This window comes from Rhea pennata, chromosome 1, assembly GCF_028389875.1.
Source record: "Rhea pennata isolate bPtePen1 chromosome 1, bPtePen1.pri, whole genome shotgun sequence".
NCBI classification, from domain to species: Eukaryota; Metazoa; Chordata; class Aves; order Rheiformes; family Rheidae; genus Rhea; species Rhea pennata.
The window spans coordinates 201,334,216-201,351,833 of record NC_084663.1 but is presented as its reverse complement, the minus strand read 5'-3'; the positions used below and the strand labels follow the sequence as shown (position 1 = coordinate 201,351,833).

General features: G+C 41.2%; 1 protein-coding gene across 1 annotated transcript; it reads right to left on the bottom strand.

Moving 5' to 3' along the window:
• Positions 1-5,653: 5,653 nt before the first annotated feature.
• On the bottom strand, positions 5,654-12,012 carry LOC134141396 (stromelysin-1-like). The gene is made up of 10 exons (XM_062577624.1): positions 11,908-12,012; positions 11,513-11,757; positions 10,899-11,047; positions 10,675-10,806; positions 9,641-9,802; positions 8,846-9,056; positions 7,670-7,803; positions 6,969-7,128; positions 6,013-6,116; positions 5,654-5,789 (listed from the first exon to the last, which is right to left on the bottom strand). Exons 1-10 carry the CDS (start codon positions 12,010-12,012, stop codon positions 5,689-5,691), a joined length of 1,503 nt encoding a protein of 500 aa, XP_062433608.1. The 3' UTR covers positions 5,654-5,688.
• Positions 12,013-17,618: the final 5,606 nt, after the last annotated feature.

Here is a 17,618-nt window from a genome sequence, read left to right as displayed (position 1 = left end):
TTCAATAACAATTCTCCTCACTCTGGACAGTTCTGTTAGGAGCCTGAAATAAGGTGAGATGAGTCTAAAAATCACGTGGAATGTTCTCCCGTGCAGCCTACATGCTCATTTGCTTCCTCCCAGCAACACTGCTCTGTAGAAATAGTTTCTTGTGCTTGATGCCCCACTATAGCTTTCCAGAACTTTGTTCTCTTCCCGAACATAATTAAATTTCTCACCAAGTGTACTGTGTCTCCACACGTACAACATCTCTAAGGTTCCAGACGAAAGAAGTAACTTTCCAGACTATAGGACTTGGTAAATTTTCCTCTCTCATCATTATCTCTAATGGAGTGGCCTTTAGAGGCCATTAAAACCACCCAGGAGAGTATTTATGAAACTCTTGCAGTTCTCTGTTTAGCAGCTTTCTCTAATAAATTCTTTTGCTACTATGTTGTCCCGTTTCTCAATGTTCTTAATATTATTCACCATAACTCTCAAGAATCTATCAATAACCTAGAATATGAACCTAGAAAATTCCCTAGCCAGGGAGATCACCTTTGACATTGTCCTTTGAGGGGACTTCGTCTCAAAATAATACAACATATAATGGCAATCTCTTATGGGCTTAGAGAAGTGAGTATGAAAATTGCTATGTTCATCATCCTACATGGGCATAATATAAAATTATGTTAAAATTTCTTAAAAATGAAAAAATAAAATGTTCCATTTTTGGCAAAATTTATTCCTGATAGACAATTCCTACACTTAAAAACTAATACAAACTTACTTTAAAAACTTTTTTTAAAAAAAAAAGTGTAGAAAAAAGGAAGATGAAAGAACATCTCACAGGGCCTGGACAGGATGTGATTAAGCTGCTTTATTCTGAAGAGGAAAAGGCTTTAGTTACATGGAGTTGGGAACCTCACTGCTGTGCTGCCCTATACCAGACTGGGTCCTGGCAGGCTGAGTCCTGGCAGCAGTCGAGGACCCCTGACAAAGCTCCCTCACAGGAACTGCACTGCAGAACTGCAGCCTCAGCTGCTGATGCTGATGTGTGGTGCATAGCTCAGAGCTTTGGGCACCTCCTGCCTGGCTGTGCTGCCAACCTCGAGGCCAAGCTGCAAGGCCAAGCCTTGTATGTGTCATATTGCTGACGATGAGGAGTATATGACCTACTTTTGGCTTTTATATAACAATCATCCTTATCTAACATTGCGATGTTGGTTCACTGACAGTGCTCCCTCTTGTCTTGGTCATATTACATGTGGGTCACCATTTCTCTCCAGTGCTGAGTTTTCAGGGCTTCCTGGCAGCTTAATTTCTTTTAATTTTCTCTATGTTGGTAACAGTGCTGTGTCTCTGCAAGTAGAGGCTTGCTTTATATATAAAAACTGTACAGGAAGATCTTAAATCCCAGGCAAAGAGGACATGTATTAGGCATGTATTACCAAATCTCCTTGGCAACCAGCCACCCTCTGAAAATCAGTTCAAGAAGAGAAAATGCTCTTCTATGGAAAGATCTTTCTCACAGCATCTCCAAAGACTTCCCTATAACACTGTTTCGCCTTCCCCCAAAGTAGCATATAACAGCCTTTGCTGGCTGTTGGACTAAATCAAACTTGCAACTGTAGAGTGAATATTTGTGATTGAACTAAATGACATCCTGGTCTGGAACCCATGGATTTGTTATAGCATTCAAAAGCGTCTGGTACACGTGACTGAAGTGTCAAGACAGCAGACTCTGCTCAGTTGCTTTTATCATGTGACATCTTTTATCAGTTTGTACTGTTGCAAGCTCTCACAGCTAACACACTGTCAGTGAAGTCCTCAAGAATTGTGTGTGCGAATTTTGATATGAAGGAGATTGGATCTGGGAGAACAGTTACGCAGCCAAGAATTTCAAATGTAACTGGTGATTTTGTGTGTCTCTTTTGTATGCTCAGCCTTAGACTGCTTGGAAAGTTGATATTTTTAGAAAATGAATGTTTGAAATTATGTCCATGGGCAAATTTTCCCTGCTAGTATCCAAGAAACGTTTAGTTCCAGCAATCATTGATGAGTTATAACAAAATCATAGTGACAAAAAATCTTCTCTTGCCCACTAACTGCAGAAGGGCAACTTTAGCACTCCTGTTTCCAAGCCAGTCTGAGTTACATATTATTATTCTATTTACCAGGAATTTCATTGCTTTTCTCAAACCAGAAGAAGTACTATTTAGCTGCCAAAATTTAAGATATTAATAAAGTAGAAGTACAGATGGAAAACCACAGTAAACACAGCTTATCAGGTTCAGGTTAGACTCAAACAACAGGAAACTTTCTGGATGTTCCTCCACAGGCTAAAAAATATAATTCATTTTTCAAATACTAGTACTTTAAGCTAACTTACAGCTAATGATATTGGGGAGTGGGGGGCGACTGTAATTTAATTTAGTTGTTTCCTTGAGGTAGTAATTAAAAGCCACTTATGTAAGAGAAATATTGAGAGACAGGAATTGGTGAGTCATTGTAAACAACGTCAATATTCTGTTTCACCATTAACAAAATGTTCGTTTTGGTTCCTCTTTCACCACTTTCAAACTTCAGCCAATTACTTAGGGCCTAAAGGCCTGATTTCTGAAGGTAGAAGGTAGCCTTGAGATATAAGCAGATATCTAATCAGGATTTCAAAAGCGTGTATGCACGTCTAAAATCAAAAGGAATTAACTCCATTATTTAGGTACAAGTAGCATTCACAAATATCCTGCCTAACCCTGCAGGCGTATGCAGTCCTGAACCGAAATTTCTTCTGTGCTTGTGAAAGATACTGGCAGACACTGAGCCAACACCTCTCTGCCCTGCCTGAACGCCAGCCAGGTGAGTTCACCCACTTTCCAGTTCACGACTTCGGCGTGGTGCTCGGCTGCCTCTGTGGGGATGCTGGGCTGCCCAGGGCCACCCTAATGTTTAAGCTCCACTGAGACTCACAGCATAATTTCTGACCGAGGTTGGTTTTAAGCCCCCTCACAGCAGTGCTCAGAGTGTATCTCACATCCCACAAAACATGCACAGGGTTTGGATTTTCACTGGAGCAGAATGTCACAAAAAAGGGACCGTGAGAAAACAGACACAGAGGCACCTCAGCTGCTCACGTCCAGTCTTGTCTCTTGTAATTGCAGGCTTGGAGGATGTGAGTACTCCAGCAGACAGACAGCTTCTTCTGGCCCTGACACACAATGAAATTAGTAGAAATTAGTAGGTGCATTGACCAGCTATCTGAGGGATCAACTTTCTTACATACTGTGCGGAAGATCAGGAGCAAATCTCAGTTCTGCCTAACTGGGTCTGAACTGTGCTAACTGAAAGACTGTCCTCAACATTTGTTCTCATCTTCTCTAGCTGTCGTTGCCAATTCTGCTAGAGCGAGAGAAATAATGGAGTAGAGTTCCTCTTACAATCAGGTCATCAGCGCATTTTTCTGGTAGATGAGATCAAATCCCTTCAAGGAGAGAAAGGACTTCAGCCAGGCTTTCCCACAGACCAAGCAGTGCTTTAATCACTGAGATATCACCCCGTGAGGATCCACAGTATTTTGTATGTTCTGAGAAAATATAGCTCCAAGCTCATAAGCTCCTAGCAGGGCTGTTCCCCAGGTACTATCCTGGTCCCCTGAATCTTGTCCTTAGATACCTAGATCTTCTCAATGCCTTAGAAATAGCCTGGTGCATAAGCTAGAGTATAAATGCACAAACGAGTGCGGGTGGGTTGTATTTCTTGCACCCATGCTCCTGGCTAACACACAGTGCGCCACCTCCAGCTCAGAGACATGGTTAATGCATCCTTTTCCTTGGCGAGGGGTTGCCTGGGGGGCAGAGCACACATGAGCCCAGCTGCACGGCTTCCCAGCCTGCGCTGCCTCATGTCCAGCCAGCTGGTGTGCAGGCAGCAGGAGCAAGCAAAGTTGCACATTCATTGGCATAAATGCAGCCTCAGGCACTGGGCATGAACCTTAGATGGGGTGAACTTGGGAGTAGGGAAATCCTTCATACCTCAATCCCGAATGCCTCTCTGAGCATCTCACTGCGATTTAGGATATCTTCAGAAACCTGGCACTGACTCTCAGATGGTTTTGGGCTGTCCCAAGCTTTTCAGCTCCTCCGAGAAGGTGAATTGAGAGACTTCAGTGCCGCACAAGGCTGGTCGCTGGAGTATATCTATTCCAGTCAGTGCACAGTATTTTTAATTAGTACCTTTTCTAGAAAGCAGGATTTTCACAGTCCTTCCTTAGGACGTGTGGATATAAGGCTTGCCCTCTCCCCACTTTTGCTGCAGCTGGAGGTGATCAGGAAAGAGGAGCTGATCACTCTTCACTTCAGATTCCCCCCTGCAGCCAAGGAGGCAGAAGGAGCTTGGAAAATAGAAGACCACACAGCTCTGTACTGTGTTTTGGTCTCATTAGCTGACTGATTTAAAATAAGTCCAGCAACTCACTAGTTTAGACTAGTGAAGGAGTATGACTCTCTGCTGACACTGAGGAAAAGTGAGTAAAGGTGCAGTCTGTTTTTTTATTGCTTTGAATGTATATATACTGTGAAGGGAGTGCAATGTGTTTATAAACATCAGTTGCATAGCATTTGTGAAGGGTATCCACAAGCTAAGACATGCTAAATAGCCCCAGAGCCTCTGAGAACAGATCCCATTGCAATATAAATGCAGGTGGCGAAAGCACAGATATTTGTCTTAGACTTCGGCCCTCTCTTTCTCTGGAAGAGTCATCCTGAGGAGTTACATGAAAATCCCTTTTTATTCTTTAGCCTTTGGCTTGTTTGTTACTGGAAGTTGTTTTTATGAGAGAAATAACTGCATTACGAACTGGACCATCATCTCTGACTTTATTCCTGCAGTCCACCAAAGTGCACCACCCAGTAACAGCTCAGCCGGGGTAATCACTTGACTCCTGGGACCCTGCACCCACACATCCTCTGCTTCCCATCCTCCCTCTGCAATATCCCTTCCCAGCTGGGGCACCGACCACTTCTCCTTGGTTGCTCATTCTTCTGCCATGGCCCACGTGGGGAACCCCAGCCCCTGACTCTTCCCACTACGCCTACTCACCAAGCTGGCCCCTGTAGCCTCCCTCTATACTGTCCCTGCGTACACAGGGTCCACTGCAGGGCAGCCCACACTGCCCTATACCTGCCCCATATGAACCATTGCAGTATGTGAAGACTTCACGTGCCATCACCTGGGAACGTCCTCCCCAAGCCCTGTGTCTGCCTTCCTCCTCCTCCCTGCCTTGCACCTTCCTGACCCCAGATCATTTCTTCTGGCCTCTTGAAACTGCTCAACTGCTTCTGCTTATCTTTAACTCCTCTCTTACAGATACTGAACCCAGTGAAAAACAGAGCTGGAGCCCTAACACTGCTGAGACTTGAGTGCAGCCATATCAGATTCCTTGTCCCCAGTGAACTGACCCAGAATACACAAACGCTGTTATATTCAAGCAAAATACTTTTATTACTCAAACACATTTTGATTAATAAATAGTTGGAAAATAAATTAAAACTGTACATTGTTTTACATATTTATGATTTTAAATTAGATTTATCAAAGACCACAACTCATTTCAGATTGAGATACACAAAGATAATTATATTGTTTATAACCAAGGAACATGAAAAAAACATTTCTAGTGTAAATTCGGTCCTACACTGTCACTTAATATTTCTAGCAATTGAACCAGCTGTTGCTCTTCATTGTACGGATAAGCTTCTTGGTCTTGACATCAACCTCATACTGCTTTGATCCATGGAAAAAATAGAAATGTCCTAGAAATGGGAAAGATAGAAGTAGCATCAAATGAATATTTGCTTTTTTTGTATAAATGTTGTTAAACACTTGCTGTTCTCTTTGGTAATTAAAAAATCATAATAAACATTTTCTATATATATATATATTTATGTAAATATATATTGAAATGTATGCTATTTATTTGTTTTGCTTTTATTGGTGGTCCTTGTTTTATTTGTAATTGCATTTTAATTTATTTACCATTTTTCTGAAGGGCAGCATCAATTGTGTGGTCAATTCCATGGAAGTCAGCTGCTATTTTTCTGGGATATCCCCTTTCCATTGATTGAGTGTTTTCATTGAAACTAAATAAAGAAATTGAATGAAAACATGAAACAAACTGATGTCCAATGTAGAGAAGTGGAATTTCTACTGAATAAGCCTGCTCTCAGCTGAAAATCCACTATGAGCATCTGTGAACTCATTGAACTGTATAAATCCTCACTGTGTGAATACTCATATCTTCACTGGACTGCACAAGGCTGGTTTCAGAAGATCTGACTAAGCAGTTCCCTTCTATTCCCCAACACTGATAATAAGAATAGATGTTGCTCATAGTGAGTAATAAAGTTAAATAATTATTCACACTGATTATTTTATTCAATCTATGAAGTGATCCCCTGAGCAGAATGTAAAACTTCTACGGTGATAATACCGTTATAAAATAATTATTACTGGTTAATTATTAGGATAATATTACTGTTTGGTTGAACTGTTTCTTAAAAACAATTTTCCAATCTGCTTCTGCACTTTTCTTGATAGATTTGGCGTTTTTATATTTCTAAGAGCACTTCTGGCCCATTAGTAGCCACTGAATGAATGTGCAACAAGAAAACAAAATCATTTTATTCATATTACATTACATTATTTTACTCTACTGATTTTATGTAACACTGCTTTCTAGAGGACAAACAAGAATTATTTGCTTGTATCTCTTAGCTACAGGTTGCTAGCAGTAAATGAATGTTGTCTTTATGTGAAGTTTTACAAACTTTGTCCTATGAAAAGACTGGAAAAATTTTCCTAAATTTCAGCCTCATATTGGCTAAGAAGGCTGTCAATAAGAGAACACAAATGTATTGCATAAATTCTAGCATTAATCAGCTTTTAAAAAACTATCTTGATTATCTGCTGTACAAAAGAGGAGTTAGTCTTACCTCCAGTATCTATGGCCTACAAAGAAGTATGTTTTCTTGGTATTTTGATCATGAACAGCCGCATCAATTTTCCTGACATTTCTGGAGAAGCCCAGGTTGTGGATAGGCTTGGGAAAACCTGGCTGTATATTGTAGCCATTGATAGCCCAGTACTGGTCATCTGTCAGGAAAAAAGTAAAATCTTAGTAGGGATTTCCAAAGAGGTGAGCTCCTCTCAAATAAAGCCTCAGAGCTTTCTTTGTAGCAAATGTCATGAAATAGCACAGATTTCCAGCTGAAAACATTTTCCTGTAGGACTCATACAGTTTTGAATATTTTGGTGCTGCTGGATTTTCCATTTTATAAACTCATTACCTATTTTCGAGGTAGGTTTAGCACCTTTAGGAACACTTTTAAAATACTTAATGTAGGCAGTCAGTTTTGTCTCAGCTATGACCTTCCCTCTCACTGGCAAAACCAAGGCTTTTGGGGCTGTTTTACAGGGCTGTTTTGAAACAATGTTATTTAAAGACATTAAAGCAGCATTTTGAAAATGAAAATGGATTTAAATATTAAGAATCCATTTTATTATTATCATTACCATTTTTATTATATTACATCTCTTATCATTATATAACATACCCAAATGTATGTAAGTTGTCCATACTACAGTAAGTTTATCCATACACAAAAAAGGAGTGATGGAAATGTAAGAGAAATACCTTTAAAAAAAATCACTTGATCCTTCTTGTCAATCTCATATGCAGCATCAAAGCCAGCTGCCAGCGATGGCCAGAACGAGGAGATGGTGTCATGCTCAATGCCTGCGAAGTAAGGACTTTTGCGCCAGACATAGCTGATTAAAAAAAGAAAACAGCAGTGTTTCACTATTAATATTTCACTGGATCAGTGACACAGAAATACACTTTAACTCCTGCTGCCTGGGTGCTGGAGCTAGTCCTCCCGCTGAGGTAGAGCTCTGGGATGCAGGGCACCGTTTCGTCCTCCCCGCTCCTAGACGTTTGCCCTTTAGGGCTGGTTGTGCAGAGGTCCATCAGGCCTCTCCACCTGCACAGCTCTGCGCAGGAGGCAGCACAAGCTGCAACAGCTTGAGTGGTGCTGGCAACTGAAGCCAGGTCATCACCACATCCCATGCAGGCAGGCACAGCTTCATTCTTAATTTCAGTTTTGTTAGAAATGTACATTAAACATCCTTGAGAAACAGGTAAGGATGAAGTGCTCGCTCCTCCCCTTTCCTAATGATACTGCGAACAGGAATAGTTTTTTGACATGTTATAGGAGAGGAATCAGAATCACTTCATCAAAGGAAGTTTGTTGAATCAGAACACAATTATCAACCCAAGAAGTAAGCCAAAGCCTGGGTCTGACATCTTAATCTCTCTCTTCAAGGTAGAAATGCATAGTTAACAACCTGTTAGAGAGCTCAATATCAGATTGTGTCCAAGAAGCGGACAGCCCTAATAGCAGGGTTCTCCAAAGACAGTGCTGGGCCATAGGTTCAGAGCTGACTCCTGGATAAGGATGTTGCTGCCACTAGTGACATTTTCTGTAGCCCCCTGATCTTCATGCAGACGCAGTCTGACCAGGGTAGTGCTTCATGCGAAGCAGGCTGAAGAATGACTCTGTGATTATTCAGCCTGGTGCAATTCTGTCAGACCAGGGTGCTGATGGATGATGGTTTAAATATTTTACTCACCTCTTAGTCACAATACTCACCCAGCCCTGATGGGCTAGTAAATTTTGCAAAGTTGCCTTAACACTTTCGAAAAGAGATATTTTCAGTTGTATCAAAGAGAAAATAAATTCTGTGACCTGAACTTTGTGCTTTACCATTTTGAGTCTTAAAAAAAGGTATTGCAAGAAATGAAACCACTTACCTGTCTTTAAAGAATAGTATTTCCCCACGGAGAGTGGTGATAGCATCAAAAGTCAAATGAGGGTCACAGTCCTCTGCTCTTGCAGGAGATTTGGAGGGTGTCATTTCTGTTGGTTCTTCACGGGGTGACATTTCCGTTGGTGCTTCTGTAGGTGTCATTTCAGTCGGTTCTTGTGAAGGAAAAGCTTTTGTTGGAGATTCCCTGGGAGGACCTTCGGGAAACAGATAAATGTGGAATTGACAGGTAAATTACAATTTTGTGTTGTAGAGCTTGGAGATATACCATACAGAGCCAGGTGTAGAGGTTCCTCAAGGCTGCGGCTCAGCCAGTAAGTCATACAATGCCAGGGAAAGCTCCTGGGCAAATTAACTCAGTTGTCTGTGCTGTTAATCGTTAAAATAGTCTCTGGCGTGGTTTTGCCTTTACAGCCTATTGCGCTCTCAGTTTGTATGTGCTCAGGAGTTAATACAAACCAAACACCACTCCCAAAAGGCAGTTTTATGTGGGACCATTCTTTTTTTGGAAGGTAAGAGAGGTTAATACTATAGATATGGGCTGTTCCTCTGGTAATACTACAAAGTGGTACTACTTCTGATTTACTGGCATAAATACAACCCCCAGATTCCACTTTGGTGTAGGCTCTTAGTCACAAAGAAAATGAAATTTGCCCAAAATAACATTAAGAAATTAAAGCAGATACCCTAGCTACAGTAGAAAGATTATCACTGTCTAGCTGTTGAGTAAAGCTGGCTACAAAATGCTTATCCATGCCTCAAAATGATGCATCTTGCTTACCATAGAGGGACTGAATGCCATCAATATCATCTTGAGGAAGTCTGTAGTCTCTTGTATCCCTGGCCATATATATAGGATACATCAAGGCACCAAAGACATTAGAATGACCAAGACCCAATGAGTGGCCTAATTCATGAGCAGCAACGAGAAACAAGTTGTATCCTAAAAAATAATCCAGCACAAACAGTTAATAAATTTTCTTGCATAACAATAAGATGCAGATGCCATCCTCTTGTGCATGATACATCATTCAGGGTGTTAATAAAATAGCATAATTTAACTATGTCTAAGGTAGGTGGTCATCTGCTTGTTTCCTGGAAAAGAAGTGTTTCTGGTTATAAGTGTTTATCTTTCACTGGGAGACCAATTTGAAGACAGTTTTTTCTCATGCTCCAGAAGTCTTCCTGCCCACAAAGAATCAAAGTTTCCTTAATAATCATGAAGATGGAAGGTTGGATGGGAACATTTTAATCATCCTGTCAGATTTTGGGAAACATAAAAGACATGGATTTTAACTGTTAACTGCTTGATAGAGCCCAGTAACATGTGGGCTCTGATATCATCCCTGGACATAGCTAGACACCAGAAAGCCTCACTTTCATCACTTGCCACAAATTCAAGACTTTTTCCAGAAGTTAAAGATTTTCATAACTGTAAATCATTTTATTAAAAAAGAAAGTGATATCAGTATTACAACTTTTAAGGATACTACTTGATGGTAAAATTCCCTGCCTTAAAGTGTCCTGCTCACTCTATTGCTGTTTTGTGCTAATCTCATTTGCTTCACTGGACCTGCAGTTTCAGTCTGTACATTAACTTCAGGGAACTACCACAATTGCAGCCCACGTCAGAATAGGCAGAATCATTTTGCTAAAATGCATTGACATTTTACATCTCAATAAATCCTGGAATTACTGCTAGGGCCTCTGTAGCTTTACAGTGTAATTAAAAGTCTTCAAGATTTTTGCTTTGTTTGTTTGTTTTGGTTGTTTGTTTAACAAACAACATGCAGCACAATGCTTAAGCCTACCTACCAGTATAGGTAGTAAATTTGGTCCAGTTTTCATCTTCGTCAAAGTGGGCATCTCCGCCTATTCCTTTGCCGGGGTGATAGGCATGTGCCAGAGTTCCTCCTGGACCGTCAAAGGAATAGAAGTCACCGTGAACTAAGAAAAATAAGAAAGAAACATGTTACATTTTTCAGCAATTCTGTAAAAGCGATAAATGCTTATCAATTCTAGGCAAGGGGATTCCTTACATCCAGATGCAAAGGAGATCATTATATCTGCTTCGCCACTGTGGAGCCTGGTGAATCTCAAAGGGGTCACACTGCTCCAGAGTTGAAAGGCTTTTGCTATTGCTTCCTCTACATCATCTTGTAGCATGTCTGGAGTGTAGTTCAAAATCCTGTGAAATATGGAGAAAGGAATTGAAAGCAACCAGACCACATGTGACTACAGCACACAGTGTCGAGGTCAAATATTTTGCTTACTGGTTATTATTGTTTGTATGTCTTGAGTTGTTTATTTTCCAACTGTATGGGATATAACACAGGATGTTTTTGGAGTTTTATTTCAAGCACACTAGCTTAGATAACCTCAATTGCATCCCTTCTCCTTATTGACTACATAACTGAGTAGACTCTTAACTAAGCAATGTAAACTCTTATTTTGGTCCCTTTTATCATCCTTTGTAAGCCTAAAGCAAAGAATTTGAATATTCCCCACCTTTATGGTGCTGTGACCCTGAATATGACTCTTATAAGGATAACTATAAGAATAAAATAATAAGGAACCTGTTGGCATTACTTCTGCCTGGCATTCACAAAACTTCACGGTGCTGTTCAGTGAAGCACATTTTAGAATATATTACCGATATGTCACATCTTCTTTTTTCCACTTAGGGCTCAGAGGGAAGGTGCTGTATGAGCGGACGTCTGGTATTCCACATCTGGGCTGCTTCATCATGTCCAGTGTCTGAGAATTCAGTTCCCCAGTCACCTCCAGTCCAAAGAATGACTGCATTTCTCGTATTTTTTCAGACATGAGATTGAGGTTCTTGGATTTAAAGAGAGAGCTTTTCTCTTCTTTAAAATCATAGAAGTTTTCCAGGTATTTCTGGTGGAGGAGAAAAAGAAACAGGTTATTATATAAATGTTTCTTTTCAAATGTAGACTTGTTAATAAAGTATTCTACCGTTATTCCCAACGCATGACTATATTCATTTTATCAATAAATTAATTCAAAAGCTCTGCTTGCAGTCCTTACCTGAGCAAATTGTATATCTTCTTTTTCCTTTTCTGGAACCACTGGTAAAGCACAAGAACATGTTACGTATAGTAACCCAAGGAAAGGAAAGGACTTGATTTTCATCTTTGCCTCTCTGTCCTGTCTGTCCTTACTAGAAGACCTCTCAATCTCTTCTTCCTCTGCCCAAGGCTCACCAGTGTTTCTCTATTTATATCACTCGTGTGCTTGGTAAAATCAACAGTTGCATGACTCAGCTTATAACATCCTCTGATTTCCCACAGAAGCATAGAAAACAGATTTTGTTTTAGAAGCAGAGTAACACGACAGCTTACCTTCTCTGAAAACCCCCTGATTTCGCAATCATATTACTGGACAGTGTACCATTTTTTAATTCATTCCTAAATTGGACTACTAAATTTAAACTTACAAGTACCCAAATCTGTATAGATCTCCTGAATAAAAATCACCTCATTTTTGGGGGGTGCTAAAGGAATCTGATTCTCTGTGGGGTACATCAATCTAAAACTCCTTGTACCATGATAAGAGACCTCAGGAAACCTTTCCTCACCTTTCTCAGTGAGGCAGCCCGGCAGTGCCTTAGCATGTCAGGAACAAATCCCTTTCTCTAGCCCATCTTCTCCCAGTTAACTTTAGTGATAGAGCTGGTTATACAAGTGACCCATTTGTTTCTCTTCTTGAACAGCCCAAATATCCTAATACAATTCAATGGAAATGTGCAAAGAGATTGAGGGAAAGATAACTTCTTCAGGTACTGTAAGAGGAGCATCTACAGCACCTTGTGGACATGGCCCACACCTGCACTGCAGACCAGACTCAGAGTCTGCACTCCTTCAGGATGTTAGTCCACACTCTGGTGCGGGGGTATCTCTGCAGCACAGAGCAATGGGGCCATTGAGGCTATTACACATTAACATAGGGCCAGGTATGGAGGACTGGATGGAGCAAGTCTGGTGATGGCAACATCTTGCAGTGGCAATGTAGGGCCAAAGTGGGGCACATAAATCAGCTGTGGGTCATTCCTTGGAGTGCGTGGCATTATGCCCGTCAGGAAGGAGGATGTCTGGAGTCAGGCTGTCCTGAAAACATGTGGTGCATAGCTCATGCAAGTGCTGGCTTGCCATATGACTGGAAGGACTGCTGTGCAGACAGACACGAAGGACTGGTCTCCAGGTACCACCTTAGTCCTGTAGCTCTGTGCTGCTGAGTGGCCCAGGCAATCATGGATTTATGGCTGCATCCTGTTGTCCTCCTGCACTCACCCCAGGCAACCCACACACCAAAATGTAAAGGTGTCAGTAGAGCACCCCAGATTATATGTCTTGGTCAGCTTAGCTTGTCAGCCAAGAACATTTCTGCAACTAATGAAAAAAGGACAGAAATTGTCTTAGAGAATAACAGGCACCTCGAGGTGAGGATGTTTCGGAAGTTTTTATTCCCCTTGGCTAAAAATACACATCTCCAAAGACAGAAGGATGACAACAAAGGCTTTAGGTTTTAGATTCCAAGTTCCCAAATTTGCCACAAGTCCTACTTCCAGTTCCTAAGTCCTTCTCTGAACTCAGTGTATTGCTGTGAATGCAGAGGTTGTAGAACCACTGTCATTCAGTTCTCTCTTTCTTGTCTATAGTTTCTGAGACATCTGCCTTTTGAAGCAGAATCATCCTGTGTTGACTTAATGCCCAAATGAAAATTTGAAAGAAGAAATATGAGCTAAAAATAATTCACTTGCTTTTGAACATGAGAAAAAAGAAGTAAAAGAAACCACTTCTTCAGTGAGAGCAAATTTATCAGAGACTTTAAAAAACAATTTTAGCACCACAATAGCTGAGCTCTGCAGTCTGAGAGGTGGCCTGGGGAAAAGGGCATGGCCTCCTTCCAGCAGAAACAGGAGCCGGGCTGCCAGACCAGAGTAGGGTCACATTGCTTGCATGACCCAGGTCAAAGCCCAGGGCCCTGAACTGTGGTGTTATGTGGCACAGGCATTTTGTCTAAGGCTACGGTGGGATGAGTGACTTTGCCAACAGTTTGCTGCAGTGAAGGAGGGCTCCTGCTCCTCCTGGTCCCTCTCTCCCATCCTGGCCAGCACTTGCACATGCTGCTGTTTCCCTGCACTGTTCTGTACCAGGTGCCCCCTCTGGCAACTTATTCAGATAGCTGAAGCTACAGGAGACAAGAACAGAAAAATACCTCACCCACTCCTAAATAGTTTTTTGCCAAGTTAGCAAGCTGCACTAGCTCTGCAAGGATCAGGGGAGCACTGGAGCCAGCACAAAAGAGTGGTGGGGTAGCACAGAGCGGAACAAGAATGCAGGGAGGCAGCCAGACGTGAGGCTGGGATCTCTCCTTTTGGCAGCAGCAATTATTATGGTGTCTACATTTACACAAAGAAATGCAGACAGGAGGCAAAGACATTTAAAATACTATGGTTGTATATCTCTGCACCCAATAGCAGCTGGTGTCGTGTGGCAGATATGCTCTTTGCTTTCAACTAAACATTTTGTCAAGAGACTGCTTCCTGCATCCCGAGGATCTGGGACTATGTAGTCAGAGGGGAGAAGTGCAGGAAAAACAATGGGCAAACATTTTAATAAGCCTTTTTCAATATTTAGGAAACATTTCTCACTGCATTTAGTACAGCTGCAGATAGGATGCCACAGCTCATTCGTAGCTGTTGGCTTCCCCTCTTGGCGGCTGTGTTGCCTCTGTGCTCGAGCAGCAGCTGACATTTATGGAGTGGCAGGTGAGTACTGGGGTGGGTGAGTGCTGGGTGCTGTCTTGCCAATGTGTTTGGCAGCACGAATGGGGAAAATTCACAGCTGAAGCAGCCTTCATGACTCTGAGATTCTTTTCTCATTGCTTTCTCATCGAATGTACATCCAAGGGAGGACTTGTCTCCTCGTGCTGACCCAGAAGATATTAGCAGCTTTTAGGGCTCAAACTAATGGATTCTCAGTCATAGTCTTAGACATTACAGGATATGAACAACAACTGATTTATGACTTGAAGGTAAGGTTTAATGTGCTTGCAAACTGTGTCTTCCATGGACACAGTGGAGATTTGTCAGCAATAAACACAGTTCCGATTTAAACAGTGTGAACTGAACAGAAGAAATGACCTGATACGGCACTTTTTCATATATCCCTGTTGCTCATTACCTCTTATTATATGGGTTCATGAGTTCTGCTTCAGAGATGCACAGAGGCACTTCATTTGTGGCCAAACTGAGCAAGTTGGTGCCTGTTTTGTACCTTGGCCCCATAGGCACCCCCAACCTAGACACCGACCTTCTGATCTTCCCTGAGAGACCAGTCCCCTAGGCTATGCTCTGAAATGCTTTCTCCCATCCTGTTGGGCTGAGTCCTCACAAACTGCAGTGATGACTCTTACCAGATCCTTATGTGGATTAAGGAATACTGCTCATTTCTTCTCTCAGCTCACAGGCATTCAGACTCATACGTCCCATATCACGGGTGAGTGCTTTAATCACCATACTGAAGGACGACAGGAGGTACTTTCCCAGGAAGACCCCTGCTGTAGAACGTAGCATTTCTCTGAAACTCTCCTAACAGCCAGGCTAATACTCCCTCACCACAGAACTGTATGTCCTCTGGCATGCCCTTATGCTATGAGGTCCAGCCCAAGCTTCAAGCTTTTTAGTAGATTTGTCAATATTCTAGCTGGGAATTTTGCCATTTCTTATTTTTGTATGGTTGAAAATCCATCTGGAAATGTCGTGCCAGTTTTGTTTAGCAGTTCAGACTTGTGGAAAGAAGAGAAGAATACTCAATATAGGCACATTAATTCTATGATTCTATGATATAAACAATTGTAATTAAATGTACTAACAACTGCAAATTAAATCAAAGGAATCTTGAACTGACTAAACATATACACACTATGATTTCACCTCCAAAATTTATAAAACAATCTGTGAATGTCTTCTCTCCCACCTCCTCCACCCCCATATTGTTTCTAAATTCTCTACTGTCTGATTTGCTGTGTCAAAGAAGCCAGATGGAGTAGCAAGGTCATGGATATATCAGACCTGAAAAACGTTGCTATGTTTTTACATTTAAATGTGGTGGAGTGATAAGTTCAAGAGAGGAGGTGCTGATGTGAGAGGAACAATAACTGCACAGCAAAAGATACAAGCTCTTTGTATCACTGTATGGGCCGGAGTCTATATTAGTTATCTGAGCATGCTAAGAGGTGATCAGGCAAGCAGAAAATTCAGGAGAGTCTCACATGCTCATCTGAATCTGCCCCAGGGATAATTTCTCATGTTATGAATGAGCTTCAGTGAACTGGTTTTACAGACACTGAACAAATTTTGAATAATATTGGAGCACTGTGCTGCACTTTCTGGATTTTCTATCTACTGGATGTGTGTCTTTTTTTTTTTTTTTTTTAATAGTTTTGGAAAAAAATAGATTTAGGAAAAGACAATGTTTTTTACCTCTCTTTATCCACAAGGAAAGAAAAGTGAGTATGAAATGGAGTCTCAAGTAGGTATTGACCTGAATTCCATGTGCCTGCATATTGTACCTGTATATCCATATGGTTTCATTAATCAATGGAACCTCATCATCCTAGTCTTGTAATATATGGCTGCTGTTCTTATATGAGCGTTTTCATCTGGGTATTTTGTCTACGTTCTGTTATAAACTGGAAGATGGCACATAAAGAAAGTATCTGGGCTGATTTTAATTAAACAGGAATTCAAAATATCTTTTAATGTCTTCTCCTTGAGGATCATCAACAATAACAAAGCTGAAATCACTTCCGCACTTGTATTTAGCTGATGGGTATAAACAAGTTTCTTAAGCAGCATGTCATTTCCTGGCAACTGTGTCTGACTTCATAGGGTTTTTTTGCACAGGCATGGTCACAAAGAGCTTTGCAGTTCATTGATGTTATATCACCTATCATTGAACAAGAGGTAGACTGGAATCCAGTGTCCCAGAATTTCAAGGTTTGCAGGAATTAAACATGAATACAGACTTTGAAATTTTCTCCCCTTACAGAAGACTTCTTATTTCATAAGCAGCAACATATTGGGGCTACGCTGTGAAGCTAGACATAGCCCTGAGCAATGGGTGAGGCAGGAAGCATTGCAGTTGTGAGACACATTTAATTCACTGTTTCCTCTGCACTCTCCTGGCTGCTACTAGCTTCAGTCTATGTTACTCTCCCAAAATATGAAAATGTGAAACATGGGCATGAGCCTACCTTTTTTACTGAAGAAGAAGGGTCAGTAAAATGCTGAACTTCTCCCCGCTACATTAATGTGCAGAGACCTAAAACTGTGATTCCTATTCCATTACAAAAGGAATCAAGAATTTTCCAGATCTCTGGCGTGATAGCTCAAGTGATAGTAGTTTAGTCTCAAGAGCATGTACTGTAATTTCTTGATTCTGTAGAACAGAAAACATGTCCACAGAAAGCCATTTTCCCTATGCAACTGATCATCTAATCTCTTAACGGCTGCTTAAATATCTAACATCTGAGTCATCTGGTTGGACAATTCCATAAACCGTAGCTAGTATTATACAGTTAATGTTATATGAACTTAATTGCAGTGCCATTGTCAGAGTATTAAGAAGAGATGAAGAGTTTACTAATTTAAAGAGGCTCCAAAATTTTCTGGAATTCCTTCTGGTGTGAAATAGGAAAAGCCTACCACTGGTAATTTGCCAAAAAAGCCCTGA